This window comes from Mangifera indica, chromosome 6, assembly GCF_011075055.1.
Source record: "Mangifera indica cultivar Alphonso chromosome 6, CATAS_Mindica_2.1, whole genome shotgun sequence".
Lineage (NCBI taxonomy): Eukaryota > Viridiplantae > Streptophyta > Magnoliopsida > Sapindales > Anacardiaceae > Mangifera > Mangifera indica.
In genome coordinates this window covers 6136297-6163816 of record NC_058142.1, presented here as the reverse complement: position 1 = coordinate 6163816, position 27520 = coordinate 6136297, and the positions used below count along the sequence as shown (strand labels likewise).

The window sequence follows — 27520 nt, the reverse complement described above, 5'->3', positions numbered from 1 at the left end:
AATTTTTCCGGCGACGGCGGAGAAGTTTCGTCCAGAGGTCGACCACCTCTGGAAGACGATCGTCGTCCAAGAAGGACGACCGTCTTCCAGAACTGGACGACGCTTCGTCCAGAACTGGACGACGCTTCGTCCAGATCTGGACGACGAGCGTCGTCCAGTCTGGACGACGAGCGTCGTCCAGTCTGGACGACGAATCGTCATCCATTCCAGGGACAACCGTCGTCCAGAGAATGGACGAGCCTTCGTCACTCTCCCTCCAGCCACGTCGTCGCCGGTGGCCGGAGGGAAAATGAAAAAAAAATTAGGGATTTGAGGGGGTGAAAGTCACTTTTTAAAGTTTAGGGATGGGGTAAGTATAACTTTTAAAATCGGGGGGGAAAATGCGATAGAATTAAATCAGGTTAATGTAAACAGTAAAATGACGGTTTTACCCCTCTATTTAACGGAAAATTTAACGGCAGTTGTGGGTGGATGCAAACAGATTAAACTTTGGGTGGGTTTTTAGGTTTTTCATCTGGTGTGGGTATGTTTTTGAGATTAGACTAAACAATGGGTGGGAAATAGTCCTTTCCCCTTTAATGATATTCCTTTAAAAAGACTTAAATCATTATCGCTCAAACTATTTTCACGGTCTCTTTCGGAGGAGGTTGCATGGCTGAAAATTTTTCTAAATCCTTGTTAGAAAAGTCCAAAGAGGCGGCGCCTTATTTAATAGTGTTCACATTTGCTTTCAGGGATAAGCTTTTCCTTATTTCCAGCAATTGGTTGCAGTGTTACACTCATTCTTCATTATCATGCCTTAACAAAGACAAATTAAAGCAACCAATAAAATTGTAAAAGGGGCAGCAATTACTTTGCCTTTAGGAATCTGCTTTTCTTTATTTTCTGCAATTATTTTCTTTACACTCATTCCTAACGATCTTTCATTATAAGATACAAAGTAAAGCAAGTCAAATTGTCAAAGGGACAACAATTATGATTTTGCTTTAAAGAAACTTTTGGTAAACGAAAGGAAGGACAGCCAACTTGAATAGATAAGGAAAAAGCTTTATCACCATTCGCCCAATAGCAAGGTTCCACGTTGCGCGATAGCTCAAATATTCCTTATCCTCAATTCATTATAACCATTTGAAACAAAGGACTCTAGCATTTTCACAAACACAAACACATTTGATAACTTTGCCTTTCATCATTCAATACCATGGCTGAAGCAATTGTTTCGTTTGCCTTAGAGCAACTGGGTTCAATTCTTTCTGAGCAGACGTCTGGCTTCATCAGAAAACAAGTGAGCCTTGTTGGGGATGTTGACGAAGAAGTAGAGAAGCTTACGCACAACCTTGAAGCCATCCAAGCTGTGCTATTTGATGCAGAGCAAAAACAAATGAAGGATGCAGCTGTGAGACTATGGTTACACCGTCTCAAAGACGTATGCTATGAGGTGGAAGATGTGTTGGATGAGTGGAATACTGCAATTTTGAAATTGCAAATTGAGGGAGGTCAGGATCATAATGCTCTTGCTCCTAAGAAGAAGGTGTGTTGCTTCTTTCCCTCTCCTTGTTTTGGTTTCAAAGAAGTTGTTTTACGTCACGACATTGCAGTTAAGATAACTGATATAAATAAGAAGCTAGATATTATAGCCAAACAGAAAAGTGATTATAGTCTTAATGTGAAATTGGCTAATGAGAAACCTGATGATCAACAAATGCAAACTACTTCTTTTATTGATGTATCTGATATATATGGTAGAGATGATGAGAAGAATAATTTAGTAAGCAAGTTATTGTGTGAGGGTAGCAAACAAAACCTCCATATCATCTCACTTGTAGGAATGGGGGGAATTGGAAAAACAACTCTTGCTCAATTTGCCTACAATAACAATGAGGTGAAAAACAATTTTGACAAAAGAACATGGGTGTGTGTATCAGATCCTTTTGATGAGTTTAGAGTTGCCAAAGCGATCATTGAGTCTCTCGAAGGTCATACTCCTAATGTAGCTGAATTAGAATCTCTTCTTCAACGTATTTGTGACTCAATTAAGAATAAAAAATTTTTGCTTATTTTAGATGATGTGTGGACTGAAAATGACAAGAAATGGGAACCATTCTATCATTGTTTAAAGAATGGTTCTCATGGAAGTAAAATTTTAATTACCACACGTAAAGAGTCGGTTGCATGTATGATGAATTCAAATGATATTATGAATGTTGGTGAATTGTCTTACGATGAAAATTGGTTATTGTTTAGAAAACTAGCTCTTTCTGAGAGATCTCCTCATGAGTATGAAAATTTAGAAGAAATTGGTAAGAAAATAGTTTATAAGTGCAAGGGGTTACCTCTTGCTACAAAAACTATTGGGAGTCTCTTACGGTTAAAAAAATATAAAGATCAATGGGAACGTGTTTCAAGTAGTGAACTGTGGAAGTTGGAGAATATTGAAAAAGGTCTTTTAACCCCTTTGATGTTGAGTTATAATGATTTACCTCCAATGGTAAAACAATGTTTTATATATTGCTCCATATTTCCAAAAGATTATGAGTATATGTTTAAAAATCAATTGATTGATTTTTGGATGGCTCAAGGTTATCTTGGGTTAGAAAAAAATGGTGAGAATGAGGAGATAATTGGTAAAGAGTATTCTGACTATTTACTGACAAGATCTCTCTTACAAAAGGATGAGAATAAACCTTGGTGTTATAAGATGCATGATATAGTGCACGATTTTGCACAATTTTTGGGTAACAATGAATGTTTATCTGTAGAAGTCTATGGTGTTGAAGACCCAATTACAAACTCTTCTCATGACAAAGTTCGTCATCTAATGTTAACTGTTGATGGAGTTGGGCCTTCATTTCCGGAATCTACTTATAGATTAAAATGGTTGCGTAGTCTATTATTTAGATATTATACAACCGAAAGCTTGGCAAGTGATGTTTTGGCAAGGTTGTTTACTGAATTGACACGTTTACGGTTATTATATTTGAATGCTGCATTTGATTTTGAAGAGATTCCAAAAGAGATAGGAAAATTGATACATTTAAGAGATCTTACATTAAATGACCGACGTCGGGTACATAAAATAAAAGTACCTGAAAGTTTGTGTGAATTACATAATTTACACACTTTCATCTTATGGAATTGTTTTGTCGAAACATTGCCTCAAGGGATTGAAAAATTGGTAAATTTGAGGCGTCTGCGATTTGAAACTTCTCATCGTACACTACTTTACATGCCAAAAGGGGTTGAGAAATTAACAGGTCTTCGAATATTAAGTGAATTCGTCATACCAGGTGGTGGTGACCATGGTAACAAAGCTTGTAGTTTTGAAGGACTGAAAAATTTGAATCGTCTCGAAGGGAGCCTTACAGTAAGAGGGTTGGGAAATTTAACAGATGTGAGCGATGGTAAACTGACAAACGTATTTAAGAACAAGGAAAAACTCGACCACTTGCGGTTGGAATTTTATACGAGTGAAGAAGAGGAGAGATTAGGTGAGGATGATGAACTAATACTCAAAACCTTACAACTGCCGCCAAATTTAGAGGGTTTATCGATATCCCGCTACAGAGGCAACGCAGTACCCTCCACTAATTGGATGACTTTAACCAAACTGAAGGTGTTAACACTTGGGGTTTGCTCCAACTGTCAGCATTTGCATCATTTGGGAAATTTGCCATTCCTTGGATTACTAGATCTAACAGCAATGTCCAGTGTGAAAAAAGTGGACGATGATTTTTGGGGAATCGAAAGTGAGACCTCATCATCATCTTCATTGTGCGTTCACTTTCCGAAGTTGACAGAATTCAGCTTTTGCGACACCAGAGAATGGGAAGAATGGGATTGCAAGGTAGAGGAATTCATGCCATGTCTTGCTAGCTTGAGTATTGTAAGCTGCCCCAAGTTAAAGGCACTGCCAGACCGCCTTCTGCAGAGGACAACACTCAAGCAATTGCATTTTAGTGAAAGTCCTATTCTAACTGAACGATACAACAAGGAAACAGGAGAGGACTGGCCCAAGATCTCTCACATCCCTTATATCTGGATCGATGGTAAGTGTGTGCAAGATGAGCAATAACCATCACTTGAGGAGCCACAGGTAAAATGTAATTAGACTCTGTTTTCATTACATTTTAATTAAAATCTAAGAAAAATATTGTTTAAGTCAAATTATTGGTTATGTTACAGTTGTCTGGTATCTTTTTCATTATTTCAATTTTAATATTTAATCACTTCAACATTTTTTTATTTTTAAATTTACGTTTATTAAGTTTTCTGACTGTGAATAATTCTGCTACAAAGTTTACTTACAAATTTCGAAATTGAAGTTCTATCTAGTCAATTGATGAATATATGTATGTGTGTATCTATTTTTACAGCCTCTGAAGAAATTTTCATTCTGGTTTCTCATTGAGGCTAATCTTGTACTCCCAAGGAAGCAATGAAACAAGGAAGGAGGTTATTGGTAATTGATACTCTATATAGTTATTTAATGCTTCATTTCAAATGTTGTACTTGATAATGATTAATGTTACAGGGGAGGGGAAGGTTCACTTTATATGGTTACAATGTAACCTGTTTGATTTCTGCTTTGATATCCCATGTAAGCTCTCCCTTTTATTATATATATGTATTTTGAATTAGGTGAGGAAAGCATGTTTAATGCTTTGTGGCTTTCTAATTTACTTTATTCTTCTGGGATGAGGTCTTCGGGAAGATCTGCAGTTTCCATGTTCATCAGTTATCCTTTCTCCCAAACAATGATGGGAGATAAGAAAATAGAATTGGATACTGCTAGCTGCTACCTTTCCCGATCAATGGCAGGTATGGCTTTTAAAATTATCATTCAAAAATCAAACTTTTAAAATCCACACATGTTACATTTATTTGTATACTGATAGTTGTTGTCTCTTACAGTTTATAAATTATGCAGCTTTTGTGTGATGTATATTCTCTAATTAGATTCTACTGAGGCTTGCTTTCCATCTTCTGTTAGTCTTTTCGCCTATTAAGATTTCGGAAAGCCTTTAGTTAATGCCGTTATGTAATTATCCTTTTTTTTTTTTTTAAATTTTGCTAATTATGAACTGTCACAATGCAGAGTTCAATTTTCATTGGAGTTTGTTGAACTTTGGTTGGCCTAAATAGATGCATGTCTAATCAACTGAGGAATACTCGATTAGGACTACTGCCCCCAATTTCTTCAACCAGAACACTCCAAGGCTTAAGTGTTGAAAGGTGTTTTGAATCGCAGAGAGAAATGAGGTATGCCCATGCTTCACAAGCCAAAACTTCCCCAATCAGACAAACCATGCTTCTCTCATTAAAAATGGTGAACACTTGTTTGTACAAGAAAGTAAATTTTTTTCATACTTGTTTGATTAGCTTTTTTTAGTTCATTGAACTGTCATATTATTCTTGTGAGTTATTATTCCAGTATAAATCTAAATTAATAAGATACATACAAATCAACCCCGTTGCCTCAATTGGTTGCAATTTTTGTAGGATGGAGCTGGGAAACATCTATAACAGGGTCCCTGCCTCAGGTCCCGCTGCTGGCCTTCTGATTCTGCCTGATTTTTTCTTGCATGCTTGTCCAGCGAATTTCTTCTGGGAACCGTATTTCAGCAACTGGAAGGTCTTTGATCTACCTTTCCCCTTCAGAACTGGTTGCAATTTTTGTAGGATGGAGCAGACCTGGTTGGGCAGTAAGGACTGCAGGATTTCTCCCAGCACTGGAAACTACCATAACTTCAGTTTCTGCACTCCCTTACACTTTCCAGGTTCCGTCATCCCCATCTGTGACTTTCTGGGCAGGATTCCAAGCTTTTGCTACAGGACATTGCTGCAACCTTCTGCAATCTGTGACTTGTTGCTCTGGCTGGGATCTCTGTTCAATTGCACCCAGAATAAATTTTGTTCTCTGCAGTTGCAGACTCCCTCATTCAAGAGACATACTGGCCTGGTTATGTTAAGTTGCTGCTACAACTGGATTCACTTCTCTTGGTTGGCCACAGGTGGCACCCTCTACAAGCTTAAGCCTTCAAGATACAATCTTCCAGACATGCTGGTGCCTCAGATCACTTCCAGTTCCTATAGTCTTTTCTGCCTGGTTTATTCCCAAAAGCCCTGAGCAATGTCAATTGCCAGGATGTCAGATTCATGCCTGTTTTGTTTGCTATTCACCAGAAGTAGTTCAGAGTTTGTATAGCACTAGATTTGGAGTAGCATATCATTTCCATGTTATGTTTTTGGTATTTGTGTCGCTGTTTGCTCTTGTTGGACTCTCTTTTTTATCTCTATCTCTGGAGGAACTCTGATAGACATTTAAAAGAAATTGCTCTCTTTCTGTATTGTTTTTTTTTTTTTTTTTATAAATTTACTGATATTTAACATGACTTTACTATCTTTCTCTTACGAATAATGAGTTTAAATTGTTCCTAAATACATTATGGCCTGTTGTTTTTATGGTAATATATACTTAAATTACCAAAAAAACGAAAACACTAATGTCTGAGTTCTTCAATATTTATTTTCAAGGTTTTTTTCCATTTAACTTTCCAAGTGCAATCTTGCTAAATTCAATTGCATTACCAAAATCGCACCAGGTTAGATACAATTAAGGCTGGATTCGAGTCGAGCCGAGCTCGGCTCGGTTCATATATGGGCTGCTCGAGCTCGGCTAAGGCTGGCTCGTTTTGGCTCGAGTTCGACTCGGTTCGGTTTGACTTATTTTTCATTATCAAAACGACATCGTTTTGTATAAAAAATTTTAAAAAAATATATACCGAGCTAACTCGAGCTCGGTTCGAGCTTGATCGAGTTGAGCCAAGCCCAGCTCATTTCGGGCTTGACCAAGCCAAGCTCGTTCTCGAGCCGAGCTTGGCTCAGCTCGAATCCAGCCCTAGATACAATTCAATAAGATTTCATTTTTCTATCTGTTATTTTTTTACCCGAAATGTCTATCCAACCATCAAAATAACACGGTTTCTCTTACGAACTTCATATGTTTGACATATCATCATGTCTAATAATCCAGTTGCTAACTTGATCATTATTACAACACCACACCAACCTATCCCTGGGCCAGTCAATTGGGCCTGAAATGTCCAAGCCCAAACTCAATTTTTTTTTCACAGTCGGGGTTTGTGCGAGTCGACTTGAGTTTCATTAGGCCTGTATATGCAAGTTTATTTAAATATTTTGAGCTTTGAGCAAATTTGCTACCCAAGAGAAATTTCTCAGTCAACCCATTGTCAAAATGAAATGATTTCAAGAAAAACACTTATTTTGCAAGTCATTTTTGCAACTCAATAGAAATTAATTTCTAAATGAACCCATTCATTGAAGTCCAAAATGTAAAAATAGTTCCTTTGTTGCAATTTAATTCGTTGAAAATTTAAACAAAAGATATAAAAATGAAATAATTTCAAGAAAGAAAAACAGTTATATCGTAAGTCAACACAAGCAAATCACCAAATAAAACAAAAATTAATGGTATTAGAAGCAACTCTCAAAATTAGACAAAAAAAAAACAATTATAAACCAAAAAAAACCTAAAAGGAATAGTCTATTTCTCTATTTTTAAAAAATCAATAAAAATTCTAAAACCTCCATCTAGATGGAAAAAATTATGAAATTCGAAAACGAAGATTACTATATATACCCATTTTGAGTATATATTTATATATATATGCCCATTTTGAAAATGAGAAAAAAAATCAAATAATAAAAAAACAAGTTGATTAAAGTTCTTCCAATAGAATTGAAAGAAAAGAAAATGAAGGGTTCTTCAATACTATGAATTCCAATAGAAAATGGGTTAGTGGAGTGGGAGCAAATTTGGGTTTTTAATGGGAGAAAATGTTTCGATGACAGAATAACACTATTCTAATTTCTACAAGTTTGTGCACAGTGATTACAGCGGTTTTGATATTTCAAGTGTTAAGATTTCAGGGCCGTTCAAGATTTGAGCTTCAACAAACCATATACAGACCTGAGCCCAAAAATAATTTTAAGCAGTATTTCTGCCCAAGCCCAATTCAAACCTGTAATTTATTCAGCTTGAAATCATTTTTTTGCTGAACAATTAAGTTTCAAAGCTATCCAGTCTAATTGACGGTCCTGTCTATCCCTTGCTTTAAGCCGTCGACCCATTGGTTGAAACAAACTCACTGTCAAAACAAAAATCACAAGAAGCCACGTCTACAGCAAAAACTAAAGCCTAAAGTAAGTCCAAAGGACTATATCCTATCAAGCTTTAATAAAAAAACAAATATATGTTTATAAGATTTTAAAAATTTAAATACTGATCTGTCATAAAATTTTTAATAAAAATTTAAGTTAGAATTAATGCTAAAATCATTACTTATTAAAAAAATTAAAGTTTTATTACATTTTACTTGGTATATTTAAAAACTCACAATCCTCTTTATCTAAAGTTTTTAAATTTTAAAAAGTGACTATTTCAACCCCCCAAATCCTTAGTTTTAAAAAGGGACCATCTCTAGCAACGACAACCTCTAAAAACGCAAAAAGAGAGGTGGAATTATATCTAACAGGGCTTTTTCTTCTTCGTCGACAAAGAGAATAATAGACATCTAGGAACTCCGTTTTTATCAACATTGAACTCTATTTGATTATCACTTCTAATAACAGATAAAATTATAAAGTTAGATTTGCATTCATATCCAAGTGAAACTCGTAAAACCAAAACGCCAATTTCATTAATCTGATATTAAAATCTACATGAATTAACATTTGAAGCACAAAATATCTACTCTTATTTCGAATGAGAAGTGTTCAGAAACAACTTGACAAATGCTGAACCAGAAAGACGAAATAAAGAGATTCGTTTGAGTGAATTTGAGATCATTAGCTTTAGTATCGTGTTAAGAAAGTGTGTTAAAGCTCAATTTGATAATTCAATTTCTGGTTCCTTACAAAATTATGTAAATAGCAAATCAATTCAATTTTAAGTAATTGAAAGCGATCAGTGTTGGATTTTCTTATCAGAAATCACTAGAGATAGAGGATGAAGAAGAAGAAGGGGGAAGACTTACATGTTTGTAATGTGACTGAAGGAGCCAACGATGCGGCCACAAATGATGCTTGGTATCCAACTGGCCATCTGTCAACTGTTGAATTTCTAACCGGAGCCTCTGTAATCACATGTTTTGATGTCGAGTGCAGCCAGTTGATTTTGATTTCAACAGCCAAATCAAGGATGGTAATTTGGATCCGATTTTAGGGGCTCTAACCCTCCCCGACCTTAACGGAGAGGGGACGGAGAATCGTTTTCATTCCCGTAGCGGAGACGGGTCGAGGATGGGGATTGATATCCCCTACGGGGATGGGAACGGGGATTGAGATCCCCTCTCCGCCCCTCCCCATTGCCATCCCTAAGACAAATTGTTCCTAAATAAAAACCGAGCCTAACTATGAGTGTTTATCTTCTTTAGTGAAGCATATGCTTTCAATTGATTTTTTTTTTTTTGATGTAGACTTCTATTTTGCGATATTGCATTTTTATCTAACGACTCCTCATTTTGAAATTGAAAACAATTTTTCCTTTTCTGTTTTATATATAAAAAAAAAAAATTGAAACTGTTTTCTTAAACAATACAACATATACACAACCTATGTACACAATTTTATATATAAATAATAATATATCAATTTATAATTAAATATTATTTTATTTCTAATTTAAAACTATCAAATCACATCAAATGATGATATATTGTTGTTTGTATATAAAATTATGTACATAATATTACTTTTTCTTAAAACAATAAAAAACCATTTACAATTTCATTCGATTTCATTCCCACCCAAATTGGATCGTAAATCATAATTTTGGAGATAGAGAGAGAAAGTAGACTGGAAAAACAATAGAAATTGGGAGTTTCTTATTTTGGATTTAATTATAATTTGATAAGAAAATCCGTTATGTTTTGTAGGTTAAAAAGGAAATTCATGTTAAAGATAAATCAAGAAAAAATGATGATGACCAGGAAATTCATGTCAATGTCTTCCCCTAACCTCACAATTCTTGATTTGATAGTATTTTTATAGTTGGGGAGAAGGACTATTTCCCACCCAACTTTTGATGCGTTCTCAACTTGCCACCAACGGTAGATGAAAATCCAGTTTTTCCACTCGTGACCAAACTGTCGTCCAATTTTTCAGTTAGGGACAGGGGCAAAATCGTCATTTGCTATTTAAAACATTAAAATTTTTAAATTTTACCGTTTCCCCCCTCCAGGTTTTAAAAACTAATAACTAACCCATCCTCAAAGTTTGAAAAGTTTAGATTGCACCCTTGGGGTTTGCTTCCTTCTCCGGCCACCATCGACGGCCGACGCATTCGACCGATCTCCCATCTCCGACTACAAAGGACGACGAAGGACGACGCCTCGACGACGACTACAAACAAATTTTCCTTTTCTTTTTAATATATAAAAAAAACTGAAATTGTTTTCTTAAACAATACAACTATGTATACAACTCATCTGCATAATTTTGTATACAAATAATGACATATAATTATTATATAATTTGGTATTATTTTATCTCTAATTTAAAACTATCAAATTACATCATATGACAACGTATTATTATTTATATACAAAATTATACACATAATATTATTTTTTCTTATAACAATTTAAAACCATTTACAATTTGATTTGATTTGATTTTTCAGTTTTTTAAATTGAACCAAATCATTTTTCAACCTAAACTGAAGCAAATTGTAATTTTTGAATGGCTCAATTTAGATAATTTTTTGCACACCTCTCTCTAGGACTTATTTTTTCTTTTATTTTACTTTAGTGTTACATATTTGATAGAATTATTGTTGAACTGAAACTATCGAAACTAAACTAGAATATCAGTCTAAAATTTTAATCAGACAAAAAGAAATAGAAGGAAGAGCAAATCGCAAAGGAAGTTTTCAAGTTTTGTTTAAAATAAATTAAAAATTAGTTTTGTTTGGTTTCCTACACACCCAAAATGGATAGTAAAATTTAAACCATTTTAAAGAATTTTTTAAACCGGACCATTTTTTAACCTGAACCAATCCAAAATGTAATTTTTAAATGATTCACTCTAGTGTTTTGTTTAAACCAATTTATGTGTACCTCTAAAAATTACTTTAAAAATTAGATTAAGTAATTTAATGAGAAATTTTCATGCTGGATATTAACCCAATAAGGGTAGAGTTGTAATTTTTTAATCAAAATTTTAAAAAATTCATTGTAGATTTTCCAACCATAAAGTTACATTTATTCATCATTAATTAAAAAAATCGATATCTTTTGTGGATTCAAAAAACCCAAATCAGGTTGTAAGAAAAGTCAGCGATTTTTCAACGATGAAAAATATTGTTAAAAGATAAAGATTTTGTGGCTCGTGATTTCAGAGAAATAGAGAGAGAAAGTAGACTGGAAAAACAATAGAAATTGGGAGTTTCTTATTTTGGATTTAATTATAATTTGATAAGAAAATCCGTTATGTTTTGTACGTTAAAAAAGAAATTCATGTTAAAGATAAATCAAGAAAAAATTATGATAACCAGGAGATGAGACATTTTATACCAGAATCTCAGGCAAACTGTTGCGGTCAATGTCTTCCCCTAACCTCAGAATTCTTGGTTTGATAGTATTTTTAGAGTTGGCCATGTCTCTAGTACTCTTAATCCATATGGAATTAGTATTTTTAAAAAACAGTGAAGGGTTTTTAATTAATTTGATTTTGCAGTTTGAGAAATAACAAGAGAAAGCATAAATTTATTATGAGAGTATTTTGTTATTATTCTTATAAAGGGTAAACCAGTAATTAAAAGTTGAATTAACAAAATTGTATAATAAGTGGGTGTTTGAATATTTAAAAGTTAGCGGGTGATGTTGTAGAGTGACTAAACTTTGGGTGGGAATAAGGTTTTTGGCCTAAGATTGCACCAAAGAAATGTCTTTCAGCCACTGTATTGCTTCCAATAACACAGATTCAATCCACCGTAATGGAATACAACAAATCTAACACTAACAAATTGAGAAAAACAAACAAATTAACACGATTTTGTTATTGCAATCTAGCATTCTAGTAAACCACTTCCACGTCACCCCGTAACATAGCTTGCCGACCACACCTCGTCTAGTTTTGTTCTTCCCGTCGCAACTAACAGCACACCACACCACACCACAAAGGGGTAAATAGACATTTGATGTCATATCAAAGACGCTATTCCCAACTAAGATTAAACATACTAATGAGCAGGCCTGCAGGGGTAAGAGGGGAGAATGAGCTAAAGAGTGGGTGGTGGCTAACAGTGGGACTAGAATTTTGGGGATTGAGAGGAGAAGGGAGGTGTTTGTTTAAGCAAAGTCTCTTATTATTGAAAGACAAGAGCCAGGAAGGTGAATTAAAGGGAAATATATAGCGGCTATAATGGAAGCAATACGGTTTGGTAGCCACATACAAAATTAGCACGAAACATATAGTTAAGAGAATTGAAGAAGTGGAGAAATGTTGCCTTTTTGTTTAACTATAAGCAATATGAGGTAGTTTATAAATGGGGTACTTAGCTTTAAAAGTTGTAACGACTCTGCAATTAGAACTAATCGAGAAGAGAGATTATGCCATAAAAACCTTAATGATGAAATGAAAAATTCATGTTGCATGTTATCCAAAAATTCTTGAATCTTCTTCCTAAATTCTCTCTTTAATTTATATTTTATTATTATTCTCTCTATATTGTTATTTTCCTTCCAAAAACCCTTCTTCTTTAACTGGTCCACATCGTTGGTATCAGTTTCTGAGATTCTTAGTTATAGTTGAGAAATTGTAGCATAAGCTATCACAGATGGTCTTACATATGGTTTCAAAGTCTTAAAAAAGCGGCAACAAAAGTTGATAAAGGAATCAGTGGATAAAATTAAGAAATTACTTGGTGAACTAAGCCTTTAGCACACAATTCATTTCCCAAGTGATATCATCAAGTAACAAAGACTGAAATGGACCGAAAGCATATATGGAGTTTGAGACTCATCAGGGCATGCCATTGGGTTGTAATTCCCTTATTTTAAGAAGGAAAATTTCGATAACAAGATTCTAAGGGTCAAATACTTTTTCAAAGTTGATTGTACTCTGTTGGAGAAATGAGTTAACAGTTTTCTCTACACCTCGAGGGTAAGGCAATCCAATGGCATCAGGACTTTTTTAAGTCAAAGGATGACACCCCAGTTCACTGGGAAAAGTAAGTTCAGTCCATAAGAGCTCAATTTTGGAGTAATGCCTATGATAATCCCTTAACGAATCTGTGCAACTTGAAACAAGTAGGTAATCTCCAACAATATTTATATGAGTTTGATGAATTATACACTAGGGCAGGCATCTATGAGGATCATACACTTAGTTTTTTCCTCTTTAGTATTATGTGTTCCAGATATTTATAAGAATGTTCAAGCTAAAAATACTAAACATGTCTCTATGGTTATTTGATTCAAAACTTTCTAAAAAGGAGGCATGATCCTACACACAGAGATCACATTTTTTGGATTTCCGGAAAATACTAAACATGTTTCTATATTGTTCATCAATTTTATACACCATAAAAAATAAGAGGTGATCGACAAAGAGAACTTTGGCATCAATTTAATACAAAAAGAGGATTTTGGCGTCAAATAGATAAGCGGGGCTACGGAAAAGAGATGATCAACTTGCATGGTCATGACATTTTTCTTTGGGAAAGTGTTATGTCATAGTTTCAATAATGATTGTAGAAGATGTATTGTGTGTCTAGAATATCTTGTGAGTTTGCAAAGTCTCTTTTATTCCTACCCTTACTTCTTGTTGGAGATTTATATTAATAGACAAATAGGAAGAGCTACAAATAGATACTATATCTAAGAATTCCTACTCCTAGTGAATTTATTCATATTCTAATTATACAAAAATAAGATAATTACATTGATTTTATGATCACGATTTGATAGAAATTAATTGTTTATCCATATAAACACAAGACAGAATAAAAATATAATCTCATATATATCAAGAAGTTCAACTATTAAGTGGAAATCTTCTTGTTATCTTTGATTGATGAATTTTCTATTCGCATTCTAACTTAACTTGTAGTTGTAGTTAGATGATGTATCATGTCATTGTCTTTGTAACTTGGTACTAGATAGTCACTCCTTGAGTGCTGATTTACTTTAGGGTGGACATGGAGGAGTTTTACTATTAAATGGTTCACTAGTCCACCAATGACCAGCTAGCTCCTTGCCTCATATTATCTTGCTATTAAACAAACATCCAAACATGTACTTTGATGTGTTGAATATAAACATAATATATGAGTAATCAGCAAACAGAGTTCTCTGTATTTTTTTTATTTTTTAAGACAGAGTCCCATTTTATTATCAAAGACTTTGAATTTATGTTATATCACCATTAAAGTTGAGTTATTATCTTTCAGGCTTGAGCTTTTGTCAAAAGAATTCCATTGAGTGATTTCATTTCCTTTATCTTATCTATCAGTGAAACAGTGTTCTGTTTTTTGTTTGAGCAGCCAATATAATTATATTGAACTTCCTTCCACTTTCAATTTAGATACTTTTAAGGATGGTTTTTTGAGTATGAGTATTTTTCATTATATTTAATTATATTGAAAATTAAAAAACTTGATGAAATTCAATATTTCAAAATCAACAATATTACATGAAAATTATATTAAACTTAATACTCGGTGTTTATTGGTTTTATTCAATATATATATTTGTGGTTCTTTCTTGGAATCTTTCTTCTTCCTAAGTTAACAGTTGTAAAAATAAAAATTTAAATAAATTATTATTAAATGTCAACAAATTTTTGTTAAAAATTTAATTAAAAAAATTACAATATATTTGATTATTACAATATAATTACACATTTGATATTATATCACATTTTGTATGCAATACATAATAGGCCAAATGACTTATTCCTATCCAAGTTTTGATGTGTTTCCAAAGTTACACTTACAAGATTTGAAAACCCAAAATCCTACCTATGAATCAATTGCAGTTAGAATTTTCTATTAAAGATAGAGGTAAAATCGTTATTTTATTAATAATATTAAAAAATATAAAATTTATTTTTTTCTTAAGTTTTTAATACTAACAATTTTACTTTTGTTTAAAGTTTTTTAATTTTAAAAAGTCATATTTCTCTCTCAAATCTAAAATTTTTTTCATCCATTCCACCATCATCTCTGACATTAATGACCATTTCTCTCCATCCTAAACCTTGATCAGCACATAGAAAGAGATATGGAAACACTGGCAGCTGCTGGAGATCTCTTCTTTTAATTTTCTTCATTCTTCTTTCAGAGGAGGTTGCAAGGCTGTATCATAGGGAAAATTATCTGGATTCTTGTTAGAAAAGTCTAAAGAGGCGGCGCTTTTTTTAATAGTGTTCACATTTGCTTTCAGGAATCTGCTTTTCTTAATTTTCTGCAATTGGTTGCTTTACACTTATTCTTCATTATCCTGCTTTATTAAAGACATTGCTTTATTAAAGACAAATTAAAGCAACCAATAAACTTGTAAAAGCGGTGGCAATTATTTTGCTTTCAGGAATCTGCTTTTCTCAATTTTCTGCAATTATTTGCTTTACACTCATTCCTAAGAATCTTTTATTATAAGATACAAAGTAAAGCAAGTCAAATTGTCAAAGGGACGACAATTATTTTGCTTCAAGGAAACTTACGGTAAACGAAAGGAAGGACAATTAGAATAGCCAGGAAAAAGCTTTGTAACCATTTGTCCAATTGCAAGGTTTCACTTTGCCCAATAGCTAAATAGCCAAAAGAATAGTATTATATGAATAAATAATAATTTATTATTATATAATTAAATAATTAAAAATTAAAAATAAAATAATATTTAATTATATTATAATATATAATTATTTGTACATAAAATTATACACATACTTTGATTTTAGCTAAAATATTCCTCTATCTTCAATTCATTATAACCATTTGAAACACAGGACGGTAGCATTTTCACAAATACAAACACATTTGATAACTTCACCTTTCATCATTCAATACCATGGCTGAAGCAATTGTTTCTTTTGCCTTACAGCAACTGGGTTCAATTCTTTCTGAGCAGACGTCTGGCTTCATCAGAAAACAAGTGATATTGTCGGGTAGATATTTAACGATGAGAAATGGATTTTTAATAACTAATTTTCCTCTTGTTAAATACTTTTTTTTTGGGGGGGTGGGGGGTAGTGTAGATTAGGACTATTGTGACAGCTTTCTTCGACCAGAAAACTCTCATGTTTCAGTATTGAATGTTGTTTCGAATGGCGGAGGGAAATAAGATATGTCCATAGTTCATAAGCCAAAACTTACCTAATTACTCAAGCTGTGCTTCTCTCGTTAACAATGGTGGATCTTTAGAATATTTTAAGGCCTAAACTACTGCCATGTTAATAAAATTGTAAATAAATAAAAAGCCAAAAGACTTATTCCCACCCAAGCTAGGTGAAATTCAAAACGTGTTAATATTAAGAGTAAAATCGTTATTTTATTATTAATATTAAAAAAATTATAATTTCATCTTTTTTTTCATTAAATTTTAAAAACTGATAATTTTGTTTTTTTTTTTTAATTTTGAAAAGTGATTTTTTTTCATTTAACTTTCTTCCCTCCCTCTTGGGCGACTATCTATAGACGATGGCTCCACAATCAGAACACATTTTCGAATTATATTTGAAGAAGGAAAAAAGAAGCAACTTGAAATGAATTGAAACTTGTACAAATTTGGTACTAAAAGTGACTGAAGGACGGATGTTAAAAGGAAAGCACCAACTCTCTCTGTCTCCAGAAGTCTATCCACAAAGAAGTGTCGCCTCCTATCCAAAGCTCCAGACCTTTCCATTGCAAGTTGTTGCCTCCTCTCCAAGAAACATGCATCCGGCTCATGCAACCGCCTTTCTAGAATTTTCTCTTGCAAGTTGCTATAATTTTCCAGAGAACCCAGCCTTCTAGCTGGCACTTAAGATGCTTCATGACCACTCTTGTTTGTAATTGTTGTACGTTAATAAAATTATTATTCAGTAATTACCACTCTTGTTTAACAAATGGTATCAAAGCCGGCAGTCAAGGATTAAGATCGTGGAGATTTTGAAAATCATCAGGATCGTGATCGTGAGGGCTTTGAAAGTGGCCAAGGGCCATACATAGCATGTGGATCGGGTAATTAAAAGTGAAGTCACGTTGAAACTCAGTCGGTGTACAATCTAAGACTGTGTGGCTGATTGGTTGAGGACCAAGCTTGGTACATTGTCGGGCATTATTACCAAGCCTTTATGGTAGAGTTTTTAAGTTCAGTCGGCGGGATATAGAAGAGTAATAAAAATAAAATTTTAAATGAATTATTAAATGTGAACAAATTCTTGTAAAAACTTAATTGAAAAAATTACAATATATTTAATTATTACAATATAATTATACAATTAACATTTACCACATTTTGTATGCAATACATAATACAATAAAATTATATGTATAATTTTTATATATAATTTTATATATAACTTTATATACAAATAATAATATGTCATTATATGATTATATACTATATTATCTTTGATTTTTAATTATCAAATTACATAATAATATATTATTATTTATGTATAAAATTATATATATAATTTTACTCTACATAATAATGTACAAAGGAAAACTTTGACTATTAAACTTTTGTCGATGGAATTATTATTTTCATCTCTAAAATGATAATTTTAGGACAAAAATAAAATTGTATCTACAATAAAATGTTATATGATTGTTATGAGATAAAATTGATGGTGGTTTAATATTTGAGCTAAAATTTTTTTTGATCTTCATTTAGGGGAGTCTTCTTTTAAATGAGGTTTTTTTTTTTTAAAATATCAAATAATCTCACTTAAATTAAGATGTTATTTGTTAGGAGTAAATCAATCACATTTAATATTAATAATTGCCCTTCACAATTAATAAATTAAATAAATCAAGAACGTAATTTTAATATATTCCTTTAAAAAGACTTAAATCATTATCGCTCAAACTATTTTCAGGGTCTCTTTCGGAGGAGGTTGCATGGCTGAAAAATTTTCTAAATCCTTGTTAGAAAAGTCTAAAGAGGCAGCGCATTATTTAATAGTGTTCACATTTGCTTTTAGGAATATGCCTTTCTTAATTTTCTGGATTCTCGTTAGAAAAGTCCAAAGAGGCGGCGCCTTATTTAATAGTGTTCACATTTGCTTTCAGGGATAAGCTTTTCCTAATTTTCAGCAATTGGTTGCGTTACACTCATTCTTCATTATCATGCCTTAACAAAGACAAATTAAAGCAACTAATAAAATTGTAAAAGGGGCAGCAATTATTTTGCCTTTAGGAATCTGCTTTTCTTTTTTTTCTGCAATTATTTGCTTTACACTCATTCCTAAGAATCTTTCATTATAAGATACAAAGTAAAGCAAGTCAAATTGTCAAAGGCACAACAATTATGATTTTGCTTTAAAGAAACTTTTGGTAAACGAAAGGAAGGACAACCAACTAGAATAGATAAGGAAAAAGCTTTATCACCATTCGCCCAATAGCAAGGTTCCACGTTGCCCCATAGCTCAAATATTCCTTATCCTCAATTCATTATAACCATTTGAAACAAAGGGCTGTGGCATTTTCACAAACACAAACACATTTGATAACTTTGCCTTTGATCATTCAATACCATGGCTGAAGCACTTGTTTCGTTTGCCTTACAGCAACTGGGTTCAATTCTTTCTGAGCAGACGTCTGGCTTCATCAGAAAACAAGTGAGCCTTGTTGGGGATGTTGAAGAAGAAGTAGGAAAGCTTACCAACAACCTTCAAGCCATTCAAGCTGTGCTATTTGATGCAGAGCAAAAACAAATGAAGGATAAAGCTGTGAGACTATGGTTACATCGTCTCAAAGACGTATGCTATGAGGTGGAAGATGTGTTGGATGAGTGGAATACTGCAATCTTGAAATTGCGAATTGAGGGAGGTCATGATCACAATGCTCTTGCTCCAAAGAAGAAGGTGTGTTGCTTCTTTCCATCTCCTTGTTTTGGTTTCAAAAAAGTTGTTTTACATCGCGACATTGCAGTTAAGATAACTGATATAAATAAAAAGCTAGATGCTATAGCCAAAGAGAAAAATGATTATAATCTTAATGTGATTATGGCTATTGAGAGACCTGATAATCAACAAATGCAAACTACTTCTTTTATTGATGTGTCTGATATAATTGGTAGAGATAATTTGAAGAATGATTTAGTAAGCAAGTTACTGTGTGAGGGTAGTGAACAAAACCTCCACATCATCTCACTTGTAGGGATGGGGGGAATTGGAAAAACAGCTCTTGCCCAATTTGCTTACAATAACAATGAGGTGGAGAACAATTTTGAAGAAAAAATATGGGTGTGTGTATCAGAACCTTTTGATGAGATTAGGATTGCCAAAGCGATCTACCAGTCTCTCGAAAAACAGACTCCTAATGTAGTAGAATTAGAATATCTTCTTCAACGTATTCGTAATTATGTTAAGAATAAAAAATTTCTGCTTATTTTGGATGATGTGTGGAATGAAAATGACAAGAAATGGGAACCGTTCTATCATTGTTTAAAGAATGGTTCTCGTGGAAGTAAAATTTTAATTACCACACGTAAAAAGTTGGTTGCACGAATGATGAATTCAAATGATATTATGAATGTTGGTGAATTGTCTTACGAGGAGAATTGGTCATTGTTTAGAAAGCTTGCTCTTTTTGAAAGACCTCTTGATGAGTATGAAAATTTAGAAGAAATTGGTAAGAAAATAGTTTGTAAGTGCAAGGGGTTACCTCTTGCTACAGTAACCATTGGGAGTCTCCTGCGGTTTAAAGGATCTAAAGACCAATGGGAACATGTTTTAGGCAGTGAACTGTGGAAGTTGGAGAATGTTGAAAAAGGTCTTTTAACCCCTTTGATGTTGAGTTATAATGATTTACCTCCAATGGTAAAACAGTGTTTTATATATTGCTCCATATTTCCAAAAGATTATGAGTATAGGTTTGAAGATCGGTTGATTGATTTTTGGATGGCTCAAGGTTATCTTGGGTTAGAAAAAAATGATGAGAATGAGGAGATAATTGGTAAAGAGTATTGGGACTATTTACTGACAAGATCTCTTTTACAAGAGAATAAATCTTGGCCTTGGTGTTATAAGATGCATGACATAGTGCACGATTTTGCACAATTTTTGGGTAACAATGAATGTTTATTTGCAGAAGTCCATGGTGTTGAAGACCCAATTACAAACTCTTCTCATGACAAAGTTCGTCATCTAATGTTAACTCTTAATGGAGTTGGGGCTTCATTTCCTGAATCTACTTATAGATTAAAATGGTTGCGTAGTCTATTATTTACACGTCATACTTTTGACACCGAAAGCTTGACAAGTGATGTTTTGGCAAGGTTGTTTACTGAATTGACATGTTTACGGTCATTAAAGTTGGAAGCTAAATTTAATTTTGAAGAGATTCCAAAAGAGATAGGAAAATTGATACATTTGAGATATCTTATATTGGAAGACCAACGTCGGGACCATAAAATAAAATTACCTGAAAGTTTGTGTGAATTATATAATTTACACACTTTCGAATTAGGGAATTGTTTGGTCGAAACATTGCCTCAAGGGATTGAAAAATTGGTAAATTTGAGGCGTCTGCAATTTAAAACTTCTGATCATGCACTACTTTACATGCCAAAAGGGGTTGAGAAATTAACAGGTCTTCGAAGATTAAGCGAATTCGTCATACCAGGTGGTGGTGATCATGATAACAAAGCTTGTAGTTTTGAAGGACTGAAAAATTTGAATCGTCTCGAAGGGAGCCTTAAAGTAAGAGGGTTGGGAAATTTAACAGATGTGAGCGATGGTAAACTGACAAACGTATTTAAGAACAAGGAAAAACTCGACTGGTTGGATTTGGAATTTTATAAAAGTGAAGAAGAGGAGAGATTAGGTGAGGATGATGAACTATTACTCAAAACCTTACAACTGCCGCCAAATTTAGAGGATTTATTGATATCCCTGTACAGAGGCAACACAGTACCCTCCACTAATTGGATGACTTTAACCAAACTGAAGGTGTTAACACTTGAGCGTTGCTCCAACTGTAAGCACTTGCATCATTTGGGAAATTTGCCATTCCTTGAAATGCTACGGTTAATAGGGATGTCCAGCGTTAAAATAGTGGACGATGCTTTTTGGGGAATCGAAAGTGAGACCTCATCATCATCTTCATTGTGCGTTCACTTTCCCAAGTTGACAGAATTCAGCTTTTATGACACGAAAGAATGGGAAGAATGGGATTGCAAGGCAGAGGAATTCATGCCATGTCTTGCTAAATTGTCTCTTGTAAGCTGCCCCAAGTTAAAGGCACTGCCAGACCGCCTTCTGCAGAGGACAACACTCAAGCAATTAAGGTTTAGTAAAAGTCCTATTCTAACTGAACGATACAACAAGGAAACAGGAGAGGACTGGCCCAAGATCTCTCACATCCCTTATATCGAGATCAAAGGTGAGCTTGTGCAAGATGAGCAATAACCATCACTTGAGGACCCACAGGTAATAAATAATTAGACTCTGTTTTGATTACATTTTAATTAAAATCTAAGAAAAACATTGTTTAAGTCAAATTATTGGTTATGTTACTGTTGTCTGGTATCTATTTCATTATTTCAATTTTAATATTTAATCACTTCAACATTTTTTTCTTTTGAAATTTACGTGTATTACGTTTTCTGGCTGTGAATAATTCTGTCACAAAGTTTACTTACAAATTTCAAAATTGAAGTTCTATCTGGGCAATTGATGAATATATGTATGTGTGTATCTATTTTTACAGCCTCTGAAGAAATTTCCATTCTGGTTTCTGATTGAGGTTAATCTTGTACTCCCAAGGAAGCAATGAAACAAGGAAACAGGTTATTGGTAATTGATATTCTATATAGTTTTTTAATGCTTCATTTCAAATGTTGTACTTGATAATGATTAATGTTACAGGGGAGGGGAAGGTTCACTTTATATGGTTACAATGTAACCTGTTTGATTTCTGCTTTGATATCCCATGTAAGCTCTCCCTTTTATTATATATATGTATTTTGAATTAGGAGAGGAAAGCATGTTTAATGCTTTGTGGCTTTCTAATTTACTTTATTCTTCTGGGATGAGGTCTTTGGGAAGATTTGCGGTTTCCATGTTCATCAGTTATTCTTTCCCCCAGACAATGATGGGCAATGAGAAAATAGAATTGGATACTGCTAGCTGCTACCTTTCCCGATCAATGGCAGGTATGGCTTTTAAAATCATCATTCAAAAATCAAACTTTTAAAATCCACACATGTTACATTTATTTGTATACTGATAGTTGTTGTCTCTTACAGTTTATAAATTATGCAGCTTTTGTGTGATGTATATTCTCCAACGAGATTCTACTGAGGCTTGCTTTCCATCTTCTGGTTAGTTTTTTCGCCTATTAAGATTTCGGAAAGCCTTTTGTTAATGCCATTACGTAATTATCCTTTCTTTTTTTTTTTTAATTTTGCTAATTATGAATTTGAACATTTATATATAGTAACTGATTATGCACCTGTCTGTCACAATGCAGAGTTCAATTTTCATTGGAGTTTGTTGAACTTTGGTTGGCCTAAATAGATGCATGTCTAATCAACGGAGGAATACTCGATTAGGACTACTGCCCCAGGTTTCTTCAACTAGCACACTCCAAGGCTTAAATGTTGAAAGATGTTTTGAATGGCTGAGAGAAATGAGATATGCCCATGCTTCATAAGCCAAAACTTCCCTAATTAGACAAACTGTGCTTCTCTCATTATTCTGGTGAGTTATCATTTAAGTACAAATCTAAATTAATAAGATGCATACAAATCAACACTAATTTCTCAATTGGTTGCAATTTTTGTGGGATGGAGCTGGGAAACTTCTGCAACAGGGTCCCTGACTCAGATCCTGCTGCTGGTCTTCTGATTCTGCCTTATTTTTCTTGCATGCTTGTCCAGCGAATTTCTTCTGGGAACCATATTTCTGCAACTGGACGGTCTCTAATCTACCTTTCCCCTTCGGAACTGGTTGCAATTTTTGTAGGATGGAGCAGACCTGGTTGGGCAGGAAGGACTGCAGGATTTCTCCCAGCACTGGAGACTAGCACAACTTCAGTTTCTGCACTCCCTTGCACTTTGCAGGTTCTGTCATCCCCAGCTACCGCCAAATTTAAAGGATTTATCAATATCCCACTACAGAGGCAACACAGTACCCTCCACTAATTGGATGACTTTAACCAAACTGGAGGTGTTAAGACTTGAGGGTTGCTCCAACTGTAAGCATTTGCATCATTTGGGAAATTTGCCATTCCTTGAATTACTAGATCTGGAAGGAATGTCCCGTGTGAAAAAAGTGGACGATGATTTTTGGGGAATCGAAAGTGAGACCTCATCATCATCTTCATTGTGCGTTCACTTTCCCAAGTTGACAGAATTGAGATTTAGTGGCATGAGAGAATGGGAACAATGGGATTGCAAAGTAGAGGAATTCATGCCATGTCTTGCTGTATTGTTTCTTGCAAGCTGCCCTAAGCTAAAGGCACTGCCAGACCGCCTTCTGCAGATGACAACACTCAAGCGATTGGATTTTAGTGGAAGTCCTATTCGAACTGAACGATACAACAAGGAAACAGAAGAGGGCTGGCCCAAGATCTCGCACATCCGTTATATCGAGATCTATTGTAGGCATGTGCAACGTGAGCAATAACCATCACCCTAGAAGCCACAGGTAATAAGTAATTAGACTCTGTTTTCATTACATTTTAATTATAATCTAAGAAAAACATCCTTTAAGTCAAGTTATTGGTTATGTTACTGTCTCGTATTTTTTTTATTATTTCAATTTTAATATTTAATCACTTCAACTTTTTTTTTTTGAAATTTAAGTATATTAAATTTTGTGGCTGTGAATAATTCTGCTACAAAGTTTACTTACAAATTTGGAAATTGAAGTTCTATTAGGTCAATTGATGAATATATGTGTGTGTATTTCTATTTTTACAGCCTCTGAAGAAATTTCCATTCTGGTTTCTGATTGAGGCTAATCTTGTACTCCCAAGGAAGCAATGAAACAAGTAAACAGGTTATTGGTAATTGATACTCTATATTGTTATTTAATGCTTCATTTCAAATGTTGTACTTGATAATGATTAATGTTACAGGGGAGGGGGAGGTTCACTTTATATGGTTACAATGTAACCTGTTCGATTTCTGCTTTGATATCCCATGTAAGCTCTCCCTTTTATTATATATATGGATTTTGAATTAGGTGAGGAAAGCATGTTTAATGCTCTGTGGCTTTCTAATTTTCTTTATTCTTCTGGAATGAGGTCTTCGGGAAGATTTGCAGTTTCCATCCTCATCAGTTATTCTTTCACCCCAACAATGATGGGAGATGAAAAAATAGAATTGGATACTGCTACCTGCTACCTTTCCCGATCAATGGCAGCTATGGTTTTTAAAAAGATCATTCAAAAATCAAACTTTTAAAATCCACACATGTTACATTTATTTGTATACTGATAGTTGTTGTCTCTTACAGTTTATAAATTATGCAGCTTTTCTGTGATGTATATTCTCCAATTAGATTCTATTGAGGCTTGCTTTCCATCTTCTGTTAGTCTTTTCGCCTATTAAGATTTTGCTAATTATGAATTTGAACATTTATATATAGTAACTGATTATGCACCTGTCTGTCACAATGCAGAGTTCAATTTTCATTGGAGTTTGTTGAACTTTGGTTGGCCTAAATAGATGCATGTCTAATCAGCCGAGGAATACTCGATTAGGACTACTGCCCCAAATTTCTTCAACCAGAACACTCCAAGTCTTAAATGTTGAAAGGTGTTTTGAATCGCTGAGAGAAATGAGGTATGCCCATGCTTCATAAGCCAAAACTTCCCCAATCAGACAAACTGTGCTTCTCTCATTAAAAATGGCGGACACTTGTTTGTACAAGAAAGTAAATTTTTATCATACTTGTTTGATTAGCTTTTTTTAGTTCATTGAACTGTCATATTATTCTTGTGAGTTATTATTTCAGTATAAATCTAAATTAATAAGATACATACAAATCGACCCCATTGCCTCAATTGGTTGCAATTTTTGTAGGATGGAACTGGGAAACTTCTGCGACAGGGCCCCTGCCTCAGGTCCTGCTGCTGGCCTTCTGATTCTGCCTCATTTTTTCTTGCATGCTTGTCCAGCGAATTTCTTCTGGGAACCGTATTTCGGCAACTCAAAGGTCTTTGATCTACCTTTCCCCTTCAGAACTGGTTGCAATTTTTGTAGGGTGGAGCAGACCTGGTTGGGCAGTAAGGACTGCAGTAAAAAAATTTTGCTTATTTTAGATGATGTGTGGATTGATATTGACAAGAAATGGGAACCGTTCTATAATTGTTTAAAGAATGGTCGTTGCGGAAGTAAAATATTAGTTACTACACGTAATGAATTGGTTGCACGTATGATGAATTCAAATGATAGTATACCTGTCGGTCAATTACCTTACGAGGAGAATTGGTTATTGTTTGAAAAGATAGCATTTTTCAAAAGACCTCCTAATGATTATAAAAATTTAGAAGAAATTGGTAGTGAAATAGTTAGGAAGTGCAAGGGGTTACCTCTTGCTACAGTAACCATTGGGAGTCTCCTGCGGTTTAAAGGATCTAAAGAGCAATGGCAACATGTTTTAGATAGTGAATTGTGGAAGTTGGAGAATGTTCAAAAAGGTCTTTTAACCCCTTTGATGTTGAGTTATAATGATTTACCTCCAATGGTAAAACAGTGTTTTATATATTGTTCCATATTTCTAAAAGATTATGAGTATATGTCTAAAAATCAGTTGATTGATTTTTGGATGGCTCAAGGTTATCTTGGATTAGAAAAAAATGGTGAGAATAAGGAGATAATTGGTAAAGAGTATTTTGACCATTTAATGACAAGATCTCTCTTACAAGAGAACAAACCTTGCTCTTATAAGATGCATGATATAGTGCATGATTTTGCACAATTTTTGGGTAACAATGAATGTTTATCTGTAGAAGTCCATGGTGTTGAAGACCCAATTACAAACTCTTCTCATGACAAAGTTCGTCATCTAATGTTAACTGTTGATGGAGTTGGGCCTTCATTTCCGGAATCTACTTATAGATTAAAATGGTTGCGTAGTCTATTATTTACATGTCATACTTTTGACACCGAAAGCTTGACAAGTGATGTTTTGGCAAGGTTGTTTACTGAATTGACATGTTTACGGTTATTAAAGTTGTTTGCTAAATTTAATTTTGAAGAGATTCCAAAAGAGATAGGAAAGTTGATACATTTAAGATATCTTCAAACGTCTTAACCATAAAATAAAATTACCTGAAAGTTTGTGTGAACTATATAATTTACACACTTTCGAATTATGGAATTGTTTGGTCGAAACATTGCCTCAAGGGATTGAAAAATTGGTAAATTTGAGGCGTTTGCAATTTGAAACTTTTGATCGTGCACTACTTTACATGCCAAAAAGGGTTGAGAAATTAACAGGTCTTCGAAGATTAAGTGAATTCGTCATACCAGGTGGTGGTGATCATGATAACAAAGCTTGTAGTTTTGAAGGACTGGAAAATTTGAATCGTCTCGAAGGGAGCCTTACAGTAAGAGGGTTGGGAAATTTAACAGATGTGAGCGATGGTAAACTGACAAACGTATTTAAGAACAAGGAAAAACTCGACCGGTTGCATTTGGAATTTTATAAAAGTGAAGAAGAGGAGAGATTAGGTGAGGATGATGAACTAATACTCAAAACCTTACAACTGCCGCCAAATTTAGAGAATTTATTGATATCCCGCTACAGAGGCAACACAGTACCCTCCACTAATTGGATGACTTTAACCAAACTGGAGGTGTTAACACTTCGCGCTTGCTCCAACTGTAAGCATTTGCATCATTTGGGAAATTTGCCATTCCTTGAATTACTAGATCTAACAGCAATGTCCAGTGTGAAAAAAGTGGACGATGATTTTTGGGGAGTCGAAAGTGAGACCTCATCATCATCTTCATTGTGCGTTCACTTTCCCAAGTTGACACATTTCAACTTTTGGGACACGAGAGAATGGGAAGAATGGGATTGCAAGGTAGAGGAATTCATGCCATGTCTTGCTATCTTGAGTATTGTACGCTGCCCCAAGTTAAAGGCACTGCCAGACGGCCTTCTGCAGAGGGCAACACTCAAGCAATTGGATTTTAGTGAAAGTCCTATTCTAACTGAACGATACAACAAGGAAACAGGAGAGGACTGGCCCAAGATCTCTCACATCCCTTATATCGAGATCGATGGTATAAGTGTGCAAGATGAGCAATAACCATCACTTGAGGATCCACAG

General features: G+C 34.1%; 2 protein-coding genes across 34 annotated transcripts; both read left to right on the top strand.

The window, feature by feature from the left end:
- The first annotated feature begins 877 nt into the window (after nt 1–877).
- On the top strand, nt 878–25658 carry LOC123219031 (putative disease resistance protein RGA1). 33 transcript variants are annotated; one of them, XM_044640713.1, is made up of 12 exons: nt 878–4093; nt 21941–22019; nt 22099–22164; nt 22267–22385; nt 22479–22553; nt 22703–22932; nt 23025–23880; nt 24156–24234; nt 24314–24379; nt 24494–24767; nt 24859–25022; nt 25263–25658. In XM_044640713.1, the coding sequence occupies exon 1, from the start codon at nt 1202–1204 to the stop codon at nt 4070–4072; it is 2871 nt and encodes a 956-aa protein (XP_044496648.1). In that variant the 5' UTR covers nt 878–1201; the 3' UTR covers nt 4073–4093; nt 21941–22019; nt 22099–22164; nt 22267–22385; nt 22479–22553; nt 22703–22932; nt 23025–23880; nt 24156–24234; nt 24314–24379; nt 24494–24767; nt 24859–25022; nt 25263–25658. The 33 variants fall into 33 exon arrangements, with proteins under 33 accessions (XP_044496648.1, XP_044496646.1, XP_044496651.1 ...); XM_044640711.1 differs by having other exon boundaries at nt 24156–24241; XM_044640716.1 differs by lacking the exon at nt 24494–24767 and having other exon boundaries at nt 22279–22385; nt 22495–22553.
- On the top strand, nt 25264–27499 carry LOC123218957 (putative disease resistance protein RGA1). Its single transcript, XM_044640615.1, has 2 exons — nt 25264–26314; nt 26589–27499. The coding sequence occupies exons 1-2, from the start codon at nt 25264–25266 to the stop codon at nt 27497–27499; spliced, it is 1962 nt and encodes a 653-aa protein (XP_044496550.1).
- Nucleotides 27500–27520: the final 21 nt, after the last annotated feature.

Excerpts from the sequence above, each read along its gene's own strand:
- LOC123219031 (XM_044640725.1), top strand. The coding sequence starts at position 1,202 with ATGGCTGAAGCAATTGTTTCGTTTGCCTTAGAGCAACTGGGTTCAATT.
- LOC123218957 (XM_044640615.1), top strand. The coding sequence starts at position 25,264 with ATGGAACTGGGAAACTTCTGCGACAGGGCCCCTGCCTCAGGTCCTGCT. Across the intron at positions 26,315-26,588 it reads TTATAGATTAAAATGGTTGC|GGATTGAAAAATTGGTAAAT; the intron begins GTAGTCTATTAT and ends CATTGCCTCAAG.